The sequence below is a fragment of the Cucurbita maxima genome, unplaced genomic scaffold, assembly GCF_002738345.1.
Source record: "Cucurbita maxima cultivar Rimu unplaced genomic scaffold, Cmax_1.0 Cma_Scf00022, whole genome shotgun sequence".
Lineage (NCBI taxonomy): Eukaryota > Viridiplantae > Streptophyta > Magnoliopsida > Cucurbitales > Cucurbitaceae > Cucurbita > Cucurbita maxima.
In genome coordinates, this window is record NW_019272038.1 from 671,250 (window position 1) to 687,737 (window position 16,488).

Genomic DNA, 16,488 nt, shown 5'->3' on the forward strand with positions numbered 1-16,488 from the left:
GACCATATGTAATATAATGCTAGTAGATGTACTTTTCCTACGTTTAATCATGGTGAGTTGATTGTGATTTGATTAGCGACAAGCTCAAGGCACCGACACTGTAGGTGAGATCAATAGTCAACTAATTATTGTTCTACGAGCAATTAAGCCTCTCAAACTCGACGATTCTCATTAGAATTACCTGTCTCTATCTAGGAGTCTCTTATCTTAGCAAGTCTAATGGGTTTGAGAACAAGCTAATGTCTGAGCTGAGAAGCTAAGCTAGATGGTACTTACCTAAGTTAGCTTGGCGCAGCTACCTTGTTGAGTGGGCAAATCTCAGCTCATTAGAATGGCACAATGTTTTAGCCGGAATATTTGATATATAACAAGTACATAGGATACATAAAAAGTACATAGGAACCAGCTAAAATCGAGGCATTAATACTCTTCGACCATTAGGTGTCTTTTGTCTCAAAAGGGCGTTCGTATCTCTCTCATGCCAAATGTTATCTTTTCATGTGAGATTTCACATCAATTGGAGAGAAGAACGAAATATTTTTTATAAATTGTGAAAACCTAATGAGAACAATACCGAATAGCGGTGGGTTTGGGTTGTTAAGGTATCAGAGTCAAACACAAGTTCGGAAGAGGGTGGACAAAGACAGTCTACCACCCGAAGGGAGGTGGATTGAGGAATCTCACATCAATTGGAGAAAGGAACAAGTGTCAGCGAGGACGTTGGACCCCAAAAGGAAGTGAATTGTAAGATCACACATCGGTTGGGAAGGAGAACGAAACATTTTTGAGAAGGTTTGAGCTTTTGACCACTTATTGACCTCTTAGAAACTAAGACTAGCTTAAAACCTTTTAAAGTAAAAGATTACTAGGAACAAAAAGATATATCAAAGGCCTTTTTCTTTGTACCTGCTCATCACAGTAAACATTTCTGTAAACCACACTCAATGACCAAATTCATCCACAGAGCATCTAAATCAATAAACCCAACCATGTTAGAAAGTATATTAGCTACAAAATGTGGTGAATAGGTTCCAAAAAGACAAGATACAAGGCAGAAGAATCAATTCATTATACATCTAAGGAGGTCAAAACCAAACACTGGGAAGACTCATATTTCGCATGTAAATAGTACAGATACTAAAATGAAATCTAAAGGGAAAAAAGGGAAAAATAACTCAAACTAATTAAGAACAAGATCCTACACGTCTATCTAGGCATCCAACAGTCCTTGGGAGTCTAAAGGCAGATACACTCGTGCAAAATATCCCCCTGGGATGCCATGATTGTTCATAAAATACATAAAGAATTTCTAAAATCCAATGCCTTGCTTTCATATATTATCCCTATGGCACTTATAGATCACTCCTGCAGGCACAAATTACAGATATCACTAGACAGACCAGCACTTTTTTTTTAAAAGAATCATTGGCAATAAGAATGGCAGATTAGCTAGCTTACATCGGCATCGGATTTAGCAGGAGATGGACTACGAGAATCGACTGGCTTATCATCTAGTGAGCCGTTCTCTCTCTGAGGTGAATGTTCATCATCACTTCTACCCCTCGATGGTGTCCTACGTGGAGAAATGCTTCTCCGAGTATCAGGGGAATGTCGGGTGGGCGACATGCTTCAGTATAAAGTCATTTCCAATTAGAGTGCAGGCCAAAAAGAATTATAAGAATTGCAGTGAATGAAGGATGAGAACCTTGCATGGTTTTGGCGATGTGAGATGTCTAGAAAATTAAATGAAAAGTGCGTTTGGATATGCTCAAGAAACTTGAAATAAAACTCCTAATAATGCTAGACTAACGATTTCGGAGTGCAAGACATTCCAATGGAAAAATACTTGTAAAATAATGAAATCATAAAATATTAAAGCTCTAACAACGCTAAAATTCATAGCAATAACACACAAAATCACTATCAATGCATGCACGATCAATATCCACCCCTACTTAATGGTGTTATTCAGTAAGAGTGGATATCTACGGCAGTTTTAATCTAGTCGCCAATTTTTCTCTATGTTTTCTCAGTTGTGTTTTGTTCTTGTTCTTCACAACCATAAATGGCTAGGTATCTTTGGTTTGACACATAGTGAACCCTATGTTGTAACTCTTTTGATTCAACAATACATGTTAGTCGATTTCTCAATTTTCTCTGGATTATTTTACTTCTTTTCGTCTAACCAACACAAGTGAAATAGAAGCATGTTCTTAGCAAGGAAAGAGTTACAATATGTGGAAATTTCAGATAGTCTCATTCATATTTGAACCTTTTATTACCTAAAAATTGCTACATCTAAGTTTTTTGAGTCTAAGAAGAGTTTTTTTTTTCCCTTATGGATCCATCTTCGGATTTTTTTTCCATCGTATTACTAGATCACTGTTGGTGTATTGATTGTGCATGTGTTAAGAAGAGTTTCAAAAGCTATTTTCACAGTTTTTTCCATCTTTCAAACGAAAGTTCAGGATAAGATGGCTGAATAACTGTGCTTTTGCTTGTTTCTCTTGAGTGTGTTCTCCAAAGAGGTCTATTTTTCGTTCTCTTATTAGAATTATGGACTTATGGAGAATATTTCAAACGCACGGTGATTTTCATAAGCCATGTTCTAAAAAATATGTACCGTTTGGCCAACATACCCCTCTCTCTTTGCCGAACCTGGTAGAATAAAATGAGCACCTCTATGGTTCCACCCATCCCCTCCAAATGTAAGTAAATAACAAGACTTCAAATACTCCTATTTCACAACTACTAGAGTAAGTGTTGCAAACCATAAAAGGATGTTAACTAACTAGAACCTAGGCCAACCTTGGAACACCTAAATACGATATCCCTTAAAAGTAATAAAAGAAAGAAAATATTCATATACCTTCTTTCGGAGCGGCTTGCACTATGCCTTTCATCATCTCTTTCTCTCCTTCGATCTTTATTACGGTCAGGACTAGCACTACGACTCCTACTTCTATGGTGTTCTCTCTCACTTCTGTGGGGTCTATCACGATCATATCTCTCCCGGCTTCTACTGCGGCTTCTCCTCCTGTAATCCCTATCCCTGTAGTCATCACGGTGCCTGAAATATTTTTGCAATCCATAAGAGAAAGTAGAGTAACCAGCTGGAAATAATGAGATAACAATCAACTGCCTGTAATGATAAGAAACTCAATTTAAGACGAGCCTTATAACCATTTGTCCCTTGTCCATAAAATTTCGTCATAACCAGTTAACCAAATACAAGTTAGTAACAGATTTAAGGTAGTTTCATATAACGATTGGTGACCCCCAGAAAAAGAACAAAGTGTACGAATTCATGATTTTCAATATACTTCTTCAAGCATAAGACTGTTTTAATCATCCACACTTTTTGTGAAGTCAAGAAATTGTGTCCTCAATCATTGTGTTAAACTTTACCATTAACTAGATCAACACACATAGATAATTCTAGGTGTACCATACACACCAATTCTACTAAAGAAATTGCATTCACAACCAGATAAAAATTATTACCTCCTTCACTCTACATGACTATGCGGAAGGTACATTGAAATTTTTCGTTTGAATCGCAAGTAAGCGAGGATAATTACCTCGAGAAAATATAAATTTCTTCACCAGAGCTCTGATTCGAACTCCAAGTTCAGATGCATTTAGACTAGAACTCTCACCTTGGACGTGGACTGCGGCTCCTTGACCTGCCCCTTGTCTTCGATGAAGATGACTCCATCACCTTTCCCTTGCGACTGATACAAACCAAAATCCAAGAATCAAGAAACACTTTCTTGTGCAGCTGTGGAGTGTAACAAATTACATCCAAAAGCGTTTAAAATATTTATAGTAAACTCACATTTTCTCAGCATTGGGACCGTACTTAGCGAATTGAACCATAATTTCTCTACCATCCAACATTCGCCCTAGAGAACAGAGTAGAAACCCATATTGGTTTCGAATATAAACAGCATCAAATTTAAACTCCAAAAGCTCAAGCTTAACGTGATTTTTTGGTCGAACTGAAGCTAACCGTCAAGCTTGTCAATTGCCTTCTGTGCTTCGTCCGCATACTTGTATCGAACAAACGCAAATCCCCGGGAATCCCCAGTTCTAACAGAAATCAAAATCAACCAATTACGCACTCAAATTCATCAAAAGAAAAGACTAAACGCAAAAGAGATAAAGAAACCTGCGGTCTCTGGGAATGAAGACGTCGACGACTTTTCCATACTTGTCGAAAAGCGGGTAAAGATCGTCGGCAGTGGTTCCTGAAAAACAAAGAAATGGTAAGAGATTGAAGATAAAGAATGAGGATAAGAGAAAATTAGGGATCGGAGATACGAAATGTGATGTTGAGGACGAGAAGGGAGTAAGTATCTCTGATATCGGGGGGACCCGATCTTCCGAAGTGCGACATTCCTCTCTGCAACTGATCGATTTCAGCTATGGAGAGAGTGGCGACCAGCGTCAGCGGCGGATTCAGGGCTCAACTAGGTCTCTGGTGGAAGAAATTTCAACAATTTTGTGTATTTCTTCCAAGGTCCCTAAATTTAGCTAAAATATAAAAAATGGCCCTCTCATTTTAAAACAAGATGCGCTAAAATTTTAGATAGACCAATTTTCCTTTTTATTTATTTATTTATTTTTAATTAACTAACTTTTATATATAAAAATACATTTTCATTTTAAGTCAATTTTCAAAAATAGAATCATACTTCTAAAAATTACCATTTCTTGATTTTAAAATTTGGCCTTATTTTTTAAAACACTTTACCAAACATTAAAACAATAATATTATAGTCAAAATAGTATTTATAATCTTAATTTGTAAAAATAAAATAATTATCAATATTAGTTATTATCTAATTTCGCCCATTTTAAAAAAAATTAAATCACCAAATAATTTTGAAATTTAGCTAAAAATTTAAATAAATTTATTTAATAAAGTGAGTTTAACTCGATAGACCTATTATAAGAGCCGAAAACTCTCAAAAAGAATAATTGTTTACCAAATTAAATAAATAAATAAATTATATATATTTAAATAAGTGAAGTGAGGTTGGGCTAGACATTGTAGTGAATTTGGGTTGGGCCCAACTAGTCACTTTAAGGGGTTGGGTCAACATGGGCTTACGTCAGCTCGGCCCATTTTAAACAAGCATTTTTTTTAAATTAATTATTATTTTGGGGTGAAATTACCGACCAAGCCCAAGCCTATCGAGCCTACTAAGGTTCAATAAACACGACTCTAAAGAGGCCAAGAAAGAGAACGAAGGTAAAATTATTGCCCGTAAGACCCAATCCAACCCAACCCAAGAGAAAGCTCTACTCTACTTTAAAATCAACTCCTAATCATTTAGGCAGGTGAGCCAATTAGGCTAAAAGAAATTGACTAGATCTTAAGGCTGACCCCATAGGGTCAGCCATGCCACGAGGTCTACCCACTAAACCATAAAGGGTTGGTTAGTCATAGGGTCGAGAGGTCAACTTGAGCAATAAAGATTGACTACATCTAGGTCTAATGCGAGACCCGACATGTACATTACTCAATCACTACTTTTTCTCTTTAACAGAGAACACACAAAAAAGTCTCGACCAAACTTCAATTCTAAACTACCACTATATAAGTATAGAAATCATCTCATAATACACGTATTTTTTAATATTTTTATATTGTGAAATATAAAAATAACCTTAAAAAATTTAAGGTTAAAAATATAATTTAAAGCAATATAATTATATTAAGGATGGTCCCACCACATAAATACTTAGAACAAACTTTTCATTTTATTGTTACGCACAATTATATGCAAATGGATATATACAAGCATGGATGCGTGTATCCTTTATCAAATAATTAATGTATTTTATTATTTCCAAAATAAAATAAAATAATTAATATATTTAGCACTCGCTAGGTAGCTTTAGTCGTTTTCTTTTCCTACGTGTCATTAAATGTCCTTTTTACCCATATATCGTCCTCGCATACAAGGGCATTTATGATATTTCACATCTTCTTCACACGGGCTGCTATTTTCCACGTGGCTTTGATTCCATATTTTAAAAACTTATTTGAAGAAAATTATAATAAATCTAATTTATTAATTACTCGAAATATCTTCATCGTAAATGGAAGCATTTTAATAAAAATATTAATTAATTGATAATATATATATATTTTTTATTTTTTATTATTTTTGCATGCAAATAAATATTGAATATTCTGGTGCTCCTGCCAAATATACTAACTATGGAACCTACCCTCTGTTCTCCAACTCCCCTAAATTTATAAGCTCAGCTGACAATTTATTACCCCTTATATCACCAAAGCCATTTAATCTCATATCTCTACCCAAACATACTAACCCTAATTAGAAACCCGAGCACCCTCGATCTGTACACCGAGTAATAACGCGTATTCTGTTACGAATCACGATTCTCTACCATTGTATGATACTGTCCACTTTAAGCATAAGTTCTCGTGATTTTGCTTTGAGCTTTCCTAAAAGACCTCATAATTCTTGCGTGCTGTCTAGATCTAGAACAATAGTATCATACCAGTATAGAGGTTCAAAATTTGGTCGTTGCTATCATGTGGGTATCGTGATCGTTTGGTTCGACCGAACTTTTTGGTGGTTGGGTTTCAAACCTCGAACATTTTAATCGAAGTTATGGTGTGTTCGAGTCGAAGTTATGGTGGATTAGTTAGTTGAGGTATGTTCAGGTGGGTCGAGAGCATTTAACATGAAGAAAGCCGGTGGTGTGGTGAGGGTGACGAAGGCAAGTGTTTCATAATTTCAATGTCAATCCTTGAATTCTGCATTTAAGTGAATTCAAGGCCAATTAATGAAGGCTGGTAAACTTCCTTCACATTCATTTCTCTCTCTCCCACCTATCAATTTATTTACAACGCAACCGAACCTAACCCGACATTAAATATGTATTATCGATCGAAAGATTAGAAGCTTAAATCCGATTAGATGGGATCAGAGCTGGCGGGGTCGGGATTTGGTAAGAATAGAGAATATAATCCTCGTCTCCGACTCCATTTAATGATTTTTTTTTTTTTTTTTATGTTCATTTCGTCCCCTATTCTCCATTTAAATGGGTTACGGGGATTCCGGGATTCCTCTCCCAGTTCGAGATGGGTCCTCGTAGAGCTTCACACGTTAAATAGTTGTTAAATTAATATCCATTTTAATATATATAATAAATGGCTTAATAATAATACACGTTTGAAATACAAAAATTACGTTTATTTGTCTTTATTAACCTACTCTTCAAACTTCTTAACCATAATACGATCGTCTATTGGGTCCGGTTGTCACAAAATAAAGATTTGAAATTCGAATTCGGCACTTCATTGTCTCGCATTACCACATTACCTACTTGTCGGTTAATTTCTATGAGGTCACCCAACATAAAATTCCTATGATGGAGCTGTAACAGCTCAAGCCTGCTAGCTGGTTCGTTACATATCGTCATCAACCTCACGATTTTAAAACGCTCTAACCGGGATCTCACACGAGTCATCGAAAAAAAAGATGCACGTTATTGATATCGATAGTTACTTCCTAGATGATCGAGTAGGTTCTCTTATTCAAAAGAAGATTCGAATGACCTCTTAATTGATGATATATGTCAATTACCATTAAGCTAAGCTCGTTACGAACCGATGAAGTTTCCGACCCGAGAAGAGATATTTAGAAAGTTGTGGTGAAGTTAGTAAAGTGGGTGTTGAGAGTGATGAAAATAATTTCAAACCAAACCTATTCGGAGCCTTCAAAATGCATTCAATCTCCCCTCATTTATTGCTTCTTCAACCTCCTCAGCCATCTCCCTCTCATAATTAACTTCATCTTTCCCTTCATTTTAGGTGTCCAAATCAGGTGGTTTTCATATTAGCCCTCTATAACCAATCTTTAGCTCAACCCGTCCTCGACTTTATTAACCCTCGATCGCCTCCGTCGTGCTCGATTTTCAACCCGTGTAGGTCAAGTCATTACCAGTCTAAACATAGCTGGTTAAAACATATACCCTCAAACAATACATGTCGAGTCATTACCAATCTAAACATAGCTCAACTGGTTAAAACATATACCCTCAAACAATACATGTCGAGTCATTACCAATCTAAACATAGCTCAACTGGTTAAAACATATACCCTCAAACAATACATGTCGAGTCATTACCAATCTAAACATAGCTCAACTGGTTAAAACATATACCCTCAAACAATACATGTCGAGTCATTACCAATCTAAACATAGCTCAACTGGTTAAAACATATACCCCCTCAAACAATACATGTCGAGTCATTACCAATCTAAACATAGCTCAACTGATTAAAACATATACCCTCAAACAATACATGTCGAGTCATTACCAATCTAAACATAGCTCAACTGATTAAAACATATACCCTCAAACAATACATGGAGTCATTACCAATCTAAACATATCAACTGGTTAAAACATATACTCTCAGACAATACATGTTGAGTCATTACCAATCTAAACATAGCTCAACTCGTTAAGGCATAACCCTTGATCAAGATTACAGAGCTACCTTAATTACTTAGTAAGTTGGGAAGTTTCCATTTAAGATTCTCATCGGTAGGATTCTACCCTCGAACTCGTTCTCCTATATAACCAACCATGTCCCAAACACAAGAAAAAACAACATAGCCCATTTAGAGCCATGGTTCCCTTTCAATCCCACCCTTCTTCTCTAAATGACAAGAGATCAGAAGTTCGAGACCCTTCCGAGAATTTAGCAAAGAAGAGGAAGTGGGAACAACCGTTGCAACCGCCACAGATCAATTCCATATTCGATATCGAGCTTCACCTCGAAACTCCGTTACCTTTCGATTGGCAACGATGTCTTGACATTCAGGTGTTGCTATATATACAATTTTCTTTTCAACATCGTTTATCTTAATGTAAATTTATCATAATCTATTAGTTTAAGCTTTTGAGCCTAATTGGTTATTGGTACTAATTCTTTTTTAGTCAGGGAAGATACATTTCTATAACACGACGACTCAGAAGAGAACGTCGAAGGATCCAAGGGACAAGCTTGATATAGACGATGACGTCGAGGGAGATGAAAGCAACGAGGACATGAGTTTGGACCTCGAGCTCAACTTGACATGCGAATCGCTCGACAAGAACAACAATCAAACAACACAAGGAGGGCGGCGAGCCATAGGTGGAATGTTCGGCTCGTCGGAAAATTACAAGCAGCAAACGGAGATGGTGGCCGCCGTTTGCATGAGGTGTCACTTGTTAGTGATGATGTGTAAATCTTCGCCGGAGTGTCCTAACTGCAAATTCATAAACTCGCCGGAGCAGACCTCGCCGGCGATGTTAAAACGCCGGTGCTACCTTTCTTGGTAAAGTGGTAATTATAATTAAAACTTTCCTTCTTTAATTTGTGTTATTGTCATCAACTTTTTTTAAAAAAATTATATGGGGAGGTTTGTAATATGTAAATATACAAATTCATGTTTTTATTTGTTATAAAAACGTCAAAAACGTTCCTTCAAATTGGTTTGTCGGTGAAAGACGAGAAAGAAAAACGAAATATTTCGATACAATTCAATTCTCTTTGATGTGAAAAAACGAAGCTCCATGCTACCTTCCTACATATTTATAACGGGCAGACTAAAACCTACCTGATTTTTCTTATATATCTCGATCTTTCTCGTTTCTCGTAGATGTAAGAACAATATTTGCACTCTCAGTAATCATCTCGAGTACTTTACATAGTTATCAACGAATTATTAGGGTTTAGACTTACTCCGTGCAATGCCATATTCCACTGTTAAGCCATTAGTAATCGTAAGAGCACTGCAAAACAATTCACAGATAACTCGAGATGGGTACGTGTTTATCTTTCTTCATTACACTATGCACACTTGTCGAAGTTCTTGTTAAACGTAGAGTAAATCATATTTGTGTATAGTAAGATAATCTAGTGATTTACTAGTTTGTTACCAAATCTATGATTTACTGGTTTGTTACCAAATATATGATTTCATAGTTATTTGGTTTGTTACCAAATCTATGATTTCATAGCTTTGTTACCAAATCTATGATTTCATAGTTTGTTAACAAATCTATGATTTAGAATGTAATCTTCATTATACACATCTATAAATACATGAGGTCGTGACCCTAGGTTAGGTCATCGAGCCATTCAACCTAACATGGTATCAGAGCTAAAGGTTTATTTTTAAATGTCTACCATATCTTCCTCCTCCTCTCCATCCACCATCTCCAACACCGTCTCAACTACAATGGAGACTTTTGGCCCAAGCACTCTACACCATGCTGTCACAATTCGTCTAACCAAAAACAACTTCATCATATGGCGCGCCCAGCTCCTCCCCTATCTACGGAGTAAGAAGCTTATGGGCTACCTCGATGGCACCAATGTCGCACCTGCCAAGTTGGTACCTTCCTCAACTGCGGCTGGTGCTGAGATGGTCTCTAATCCGGCCTATAATCAGTGGTATGATCAGGATCAACAGGTTCTTAGCGTTCTTCTCTCCTCCATGTCAGAGGAGATTCTTCACGATATGGTTGCTGCTACTACGTCCAAGGAGGCGTGGGATACCCTGCAACGGATGTTTTCATCGTCAACTCGTGCTCGCACTACTCAAATTCGTATTGAGCTCGCCACGTCCAAGAAACGAGATCAATCTGCTGCAAATTATTTTCGCAAGATCAAAGGGCTAGCCACCGAGTTGGCCGCCGCCGGCTCTGTCTTGCAGGATGATGATGTGATCGCGTATCTTCTTGCTGGTCTTGGCCCTGACTATGATCCCTTCGTCACCTCAATGACTACCAAGAGTGAACCCCTCACGCTTGATGATGTGTTTGCACATTTAATGACGTATGAAGCTCGCCAACTACAACACCAGGCTGAACTTCAGTTAAATCTTGGATCTTCTGCCAATTATGCTGGTCGTGGTGGTCAGCAGAAGAATCGTGGGCGTAGGGATCGTGGTCGTGGTCGTTCTCAAGGTTATGCATCCTCTCGTCCTGCTGGTGATCGTCGTGACCCTTCTACTCGTCCTTTCTGCCAGATCTGTGGCAAAGTGGGGCATACTGCTATCCGCTGCTGGCATAGGATGGATGAGTCCTATCAAGATGAACCTTCTTCTGCTCCTCCCAAGGCACTAGCGGCTACTTCCTCTTACAAGATTGACCCAAATTGGTACACTGACACAGGCGCTACGGATCATATCACCAGTGACCTAGATCGTCTCGCTGTGCGTGAACGCTATCATGGAGATGAACAAGTTCAAGTCGGCAATGGAGCAGGTTTGCGTGTTTTGCATACTGGTCATTCTCTAATTAATACTGCTACTCGTCCTCTTGAATTGCGTAATATTTTGCATGTGCCTGAAATTTCCAAACATCTTCTTTCCGTTCATAAATTTTCTCGTGATAATGACGTATTTTTTGAATTCCATCCTTGGCATTTTTCTATAAAGGATCGACGGTCGAGGAAAAGTCTCCTAGATGGGAGGTGTGAATCTGGTCTTTATCCTATTAAGCCATCCGATGTCAATGATCTCAAGCATGCCTTGGTGAGCAGATCTACTACTCACGACCAATGGCATGCACGTCTTGGACATCCTTCATCTCAAGTAGTAAAATCAATTTTGCGTCTCAATAATATTTCGTGTGCTAGTGAGTCATCTTTGTCAATTTGTAATGCGTGTCAGTCAGCAAAAAGTCATCAGTTACCATATACTAGTTCTTTCCATAGGTCTTCGTCACCTTTGGAACTTATTTTTTCGGATGTTTGGGGCCCTGCACCTCCATCTGTTGGGGGTTTTAAATATTATATTAGCTTCATTGATGATTTCAGTAAATTTTCGTGGATCTATTTGATGCATGATCGTACAGAAGCTCCTCGTATATTTTTGCAATTCCAAGCTCATGTTGAGCGCCTTCTAGATACTAAAATCAAGTGGGTCCAAACTGATTGGGGTGGGGAATATCAGAAAATTCATAACACATTTTTTCGTTCCCTTGGAATTGCTCATCGTGTTTCGTGCCCTCACACACATCAACAAAATGGGTCTGCTGAACGCAAGCACCGTCATATTGTTGAAACAGGCCTAGCCCTTCTAGCTCATGCTCATGTACCTATTAAATTTTGGGATGACGCGTTTCTTACAGCCACATATCTCATCAATCGTCTTCCTACTCGTGTCATCGATAACAAATGCCCCTTAGAGCATCTTTTTCATATCCCACCAAATTACTCTTTATTAAAAATTTTTGGGTGTGCTTGTTGGCCTCATCTTCGTCCTTATAACAAACAAAAGCTCTCTTTTCGATCAAAGGAATGTGTCTTTCTAGGCTACAGTTCTTTACATAAAGGGTATAAGTGTCTTGACACAGATTCTGGTCGTGTCTATATGTCTAGAGACGTCATATTTGATGAAAATGTTTTTCCATTCAAGAGAGTCCCACCTATTTCTTCCTCAATCATGCAGTCAACGCATAATGCTCCTGGTTTGGGTGCCTCACATTTGGGTAATAGCAGTACTAATTTGGAGAATGATCACATGCATATGTCTGTGCCTACTAACTCTTTGGATGTAGAAAATTTGGTGTCTACATCAACTTCGAAATTGCCGCAGCAATCCTCCGCGTCGCTGCCATGCGAATCGGCGTCGGTTGTTCAGCCAATGATTGAGGCCTCGACTCCTCCGCCAGTAGATGATATTGCACAATGCCCAGTCGAATCCTCGGCCGCTGGTCAACCAACTACTGTAGCATCGGTTGCTCCCCTCGCAACGGCTGATACGCCTGTCCCCTCAAATGTGGATCCTGCACCTACTACTCATCCGTATGGTACTCGATTGAAGCACAATATCAAGAAACCCAAGGTGCGTACAGATGGAACAATAACATATTTTGTAGTTCGGTCTTCTGCCTCTGAACCTACTTCACATATTACTGCTATGGAGCATCCCCTCTGGCGTCAGGCAATGAATGATGAGTTTCAGGCACTTCAAAAAAATAAGACATGGCACTTAGTTCCTCCTCGTGCTGGTCTTAACGTTATTGATTGCAAATGGGTTTTCAAACTCAAGCAAAAGCCAGATGGCTCTGTTGATCGCTACAAAGCACGCCTGGTTGCTAAAGGGTTTAAACAGCAGTATGGCGTTGATTATGATGATACCTTCAGTCCAGTTGTTAAGCCCACTACCATTCGGCTCTTACTATCTCTTGCTATTTCTCGTGGTTGGGCTATTCGGCAGATTGATATTCAAAATGCTTTTCTTCATGGCGTTCTTAATGAAGATGTTTATATGAAGCAGCCCCCTGGATTTGTGGATTCTCAACATCCTGGTTATCTCTGCAAGCTGGATAAGTCGCTTTATGGCCTTAAACAAGCTCCGCGTGCTTGGTTTTCTCGCCTTAGCTCCAAATTATTACAGTTGGGTTTTACACCTTCAAAGGCTGATGTTTCTCTTTTCATTTTGAACCAGACGAGCATTCAGATGTATATCCTCATCTATGTTGATGACATTATTATTATCAGCTCATCTTCTACGGCTACTGATAAACTTCTTACACAGCTTCAGGATGATTTTGCTGTCAAGGATCTTGGCATTTTGAGTTATTTTCTTGGGATTGAGGTCCGCCATACTTCCAATGGACTTATTCTGACACAACATAAATACATTCAAGATTTATTGTCCAGAACCAATATGCTCACCTCCAAAGGTGTGCTCACACCTATGCTTCCTAGTGAGAAGTTATTATTGGATGGTGGTGAAAAGCTTTCGCCTGAGGATACTACTCGCTATCGGAGTGTCGTTGGTGCTCTCCAATATTTGTCTCTGACACGTCCTGATATATCGTTCTGTGTCAATAGAGTGTGTCAGTTCATGTCCTCCCCAACATCTATACATTGGACGGCAGTCAAACGAATTCTCCGTTATCTACATGACACTATTGATATGGGTTTGTGTCTTACAAAGTCCAGCACTGATTTGTTGAGTGCCTTTTCAGATGCTGATTGGGCCGGGAATCCTGATGATCGTCGAAGCACTGGAGGCTATGTAGTCTTCTTTGGTGGCAATCTTATCTCTTGGAGTTCGAGGAAACAATCAACAGTTTCTCGTTCTAGTACGGAGGCCGAATATAAGGCGGTTGCTGATGCCACTGCTGAATTAATTTGGATCCAAGTTCTCTTGCGTGAGCTCGGGATCTCGCAAGCGCGAGCACCTAGCCTGTGGTGTGACAACATTGGTGCCACCTACCTGTCCGCCAATCCAATTTTTCATCGACGGACGAAGCATGTTGAGGTTGATTACCACTTCGTTCGTGAACGAGTATCGACTCGTCAGCTTGATGTTCGACTTATTTCTTCGAAGGATCAACTCGCCGATATCATGACAAAGCCATTACCAGCTCCTTCTTTTAGCAATTTTAGGCGCAATCTGAACTTAGTAGTACATCGTCCAGATTGAGGGGGGATGTTAAACGTAGAGTAAATCATATTTGTGTATAGTAAGATAATCTAGTGATTTACTAGTTTGTTACCAAATCTATGATTTACTGGTTTGTTACCAAATATATGATTTCATAGTTATTTGGTTTGTTACCAAATCTATGATTTCATAGCTTTGTTACCAAATCTATGATTTCATAGTTTGTTAACAAATCTATGATTTAGAATGTAATCTTCATTATACACATCTATAAATACATGAGGTCGTGACCCTAGGTTAGGTCATCGAGCCATTCAACCTAACAGTTCTATCAAGCAACGAGCACGGGTAACTAGATGGTTAGGGATAGAGCTACAAACCCCAAAAAAAATTCTATTTTTGGACACAATGACGAAGAAGTACATCGAATATGGATAAAATGGTCAATCGTATGTTAATTTTTCGAGAAAATTGACGAACAAAATAATTAATTTAAAGAGTCGAAAAGTGCCTAACCATTAACCAACTAAATCATGTGAGCTAATAATGATTTGTATCTAACTTTTGAGCGACCTTACAACACAAAATAATCATAAATGAGAGCCTCAAATCTATTGGGTATTAAAGCTCTTCCATGTACTCCAAACTAATAGTGCCCTTAAATAGGCCGCCGTAGGTCCCATCAATTAATCCTCTTGTCGCCTCCATTTTGGGGTAACCCTTAAAACAACCATACATCCCTATATTTTTATTTTTCTCTTTTAAGACCTTCCCATTCAAATTCTAATAAAGCCCTTTTAAAGGGCATGGTTCGTTACGACGTAGTCCCGTGTAAGGGTATGGATAAGATTGTGAGATTGAGAAACGAAACATTCCTTATAAGAGTGTGGAAATCTCTCTCTAGCTAACATGTTTTAAAATCGTGAGACTGACGATGATATGTAACGGGCTAAAGCAGACAATATCTGCTAACGATGAGTTTGAGTTATTATAAATGGTATTAGAGCTTGACATTAGGCGATGTGCCAATGAGAATGGTGGCCCCTAAGGGGGTGGATTGTGACATCCAATATTGGTTGGAGAGAGAAACGAAGCATGAGTGTGGAAACCTCTCCGTAGTAGACATGTTTTAAAATCGTGAGGCCGATGACGACACGTAATGAGTCAAAGCAGACAATATTTGCTAACGGTGGGTTTGGGTTATTATAAATGGTATTAGAGCCAGACACTGTTTGGTGTGCCAATGAGATCCTACAATAGTTGGAGAGGGGAATGAAACATTCCTTATAAGGGTGTGAAACCTCTCCCTGAGGCTGATGACGATACGTAACGGGCCAAAACAGACAATATCTGCTAATGGTGGGTTTGAGTTATTATAAATGGTATTAGAGCCTGACACTGAGCGGTGTGTCAATGAGTATGTTGGGCCCCTGGGTGGAATGTGAGATCCGACATCGGTTGGAGAGGGGAACGAAACATTCGTTATAAGGGTATGAAACCTCTCTCTAGTAGACACGTTTTAGAATCCTAAGACTGACGACGATCCGTAACAGGAAAAAATGGAGGGTTTGGACTATTACAAATCATATAAGAGTCAAACACGGGGAGGTGTGTCAGTGAAGATGCTGAGCCCTCAAGAGGGACGGATTGTAAGATCCCACATCGTATAGAGATGAAACAAAACATTCCTTATAAAGATATGAAAACCTCTCTCTATTAGACATGTTTTAAAATCGTGAGACCGACCATGATACGTAACAGACATGTTTTGCTCTCACTTCAGCCGAGCTTTTTATAATTAAAATTTTTCAAGTAAAGCTAAATACGTTTCGGGCCGATCCAATATTTTGGGCCGACAATTTTAGGGTTTTGCATTTTTACTTTCAGTGGGCTTTTTAATTGGGCTTATGTAATAGGTCTTCTTTGTTTTTTAAAATTTAAAATACAGATTATTATTATTAATATTATAATTAATGAAATTTGATTTTTTTAAATGTAACTAAAAAAAGTTCGATAGATATATTTAGCATTTACATA

At 38.4% G+C, this 16,488-nt stretch overlaps 2 protein-coding genes and 1 non-coding gene across 4 annotated transcripts; 2 read left to right on the forward strand and 1 right to left on the reverse strand.

The window, feature by feature from the left end:
- Window positions 1-1,025: 1,025 nt before the first annotated feature.
- Window positions 1,026-4,525, reverse strand: LOC111496458 (serine/arginine-rich splicing factor SC35-like). Of its 2 annotated transcripts, XM_023146904.1 has the most exons (8): window positions 4,324-4,525; window positions 4,172-4,250; window positions 4,013-4,092; window positions 3,839-3,905; window positions 3,660-3,734; window positions 2,870-3,070; window positions 1,459-1,627; window positions 1,026-1,365 (listed from the first exon to the last, which is right to left on the reverse strand). In XM_023146904.1, the coding sequence occupies exons 1-8, from the start codon at window positions 4,397-4,399 to the stop codon at window positions 1,360-1,362; spliced, it is 753 nt and encodes a 250-aa protein (XP_023002672.1). In that variant the 5' UTR covers window positions 4,400-4,525; the 3' UTR covers window positions 1,026-1,359. The 2 variants fall into 2 exon arrangements, with proteins under 2 accessions (XP_023002672.1, XP_023002671.1); XM_023146903.1 differs by having other exon boundaries at window positions 1,026-1,627.
- Window positions 4,526-8,629: 4,104 nt separating this feature from the next.
- LOC111496462 lies at window positions 8,630-9,595 on the forward strand. Its single transcript, XM_023146910.1, has 2 exons — window positions 8,630-8,879; window positions 8,996-9,595. Exons 1-2 carry the CDS (start codon window positions 8,685-8,687, stop codon window positions 9,380-9,382), a joined length of 582 nt encoding a protein of 193 aa, XP_023002678.1. The 5' UTR covers window positions 8,630-8,684; the 3' UTR covers window positions 9,383-9,595.
- Window positions 9,596-10,752: 1,157 nt separating this feature from the next.
- LOC111496650 lies at window positions 10,753-10,892 on the forward strand. Its single transcript, XR_002720492.1, has one exon. It is a non-coding gene; the product is annotated as a small nucleolar RNA Z247 (small nucleolar RNA).
- The last annotated feature ends 5,596 nt before the right edge of the window (window positions 10,893-16,488 follow it).

Bases quoted from the DNA above. Each gene is read 5' to 3' on its own strand.
- LOC111496458 (XM_023146903.1), bottom strand. From the start codon at position 4,399: ATGTCGCACTTCGGAAGATCGGGTCCCCCCGATATCAGAGATACTTAC. The intron at 4,251-4,323 runs GTATCTCCGATC...TTTGTTTTTCAG, and splicing joins CGTCCTCAACATCACATTTC to GAACCACTGCCGACGATCTT. The intron at 3,906-4,012 runs GTTAGCTTCAGT...TCTGTTCTCTAG, and splicing joins GGCAATTGACAAGCTTGACG to GGCGAATGTTGGATGGTAGA.
- LOC111496462 (XM_023146910.1), top strand. From the start codon at position 8,685: ATGGTTCCCTTTCAATCCCACCCTTCTTCTCTAAATGACAAGAGATCA. The intron at 8,880-8,995 runs GTGTTGCTATAT...ATTCTTTTTTAG, and splicing joins AACGATGTCTTGACATTCAG to TCAGGGAAGATACATTTCTA.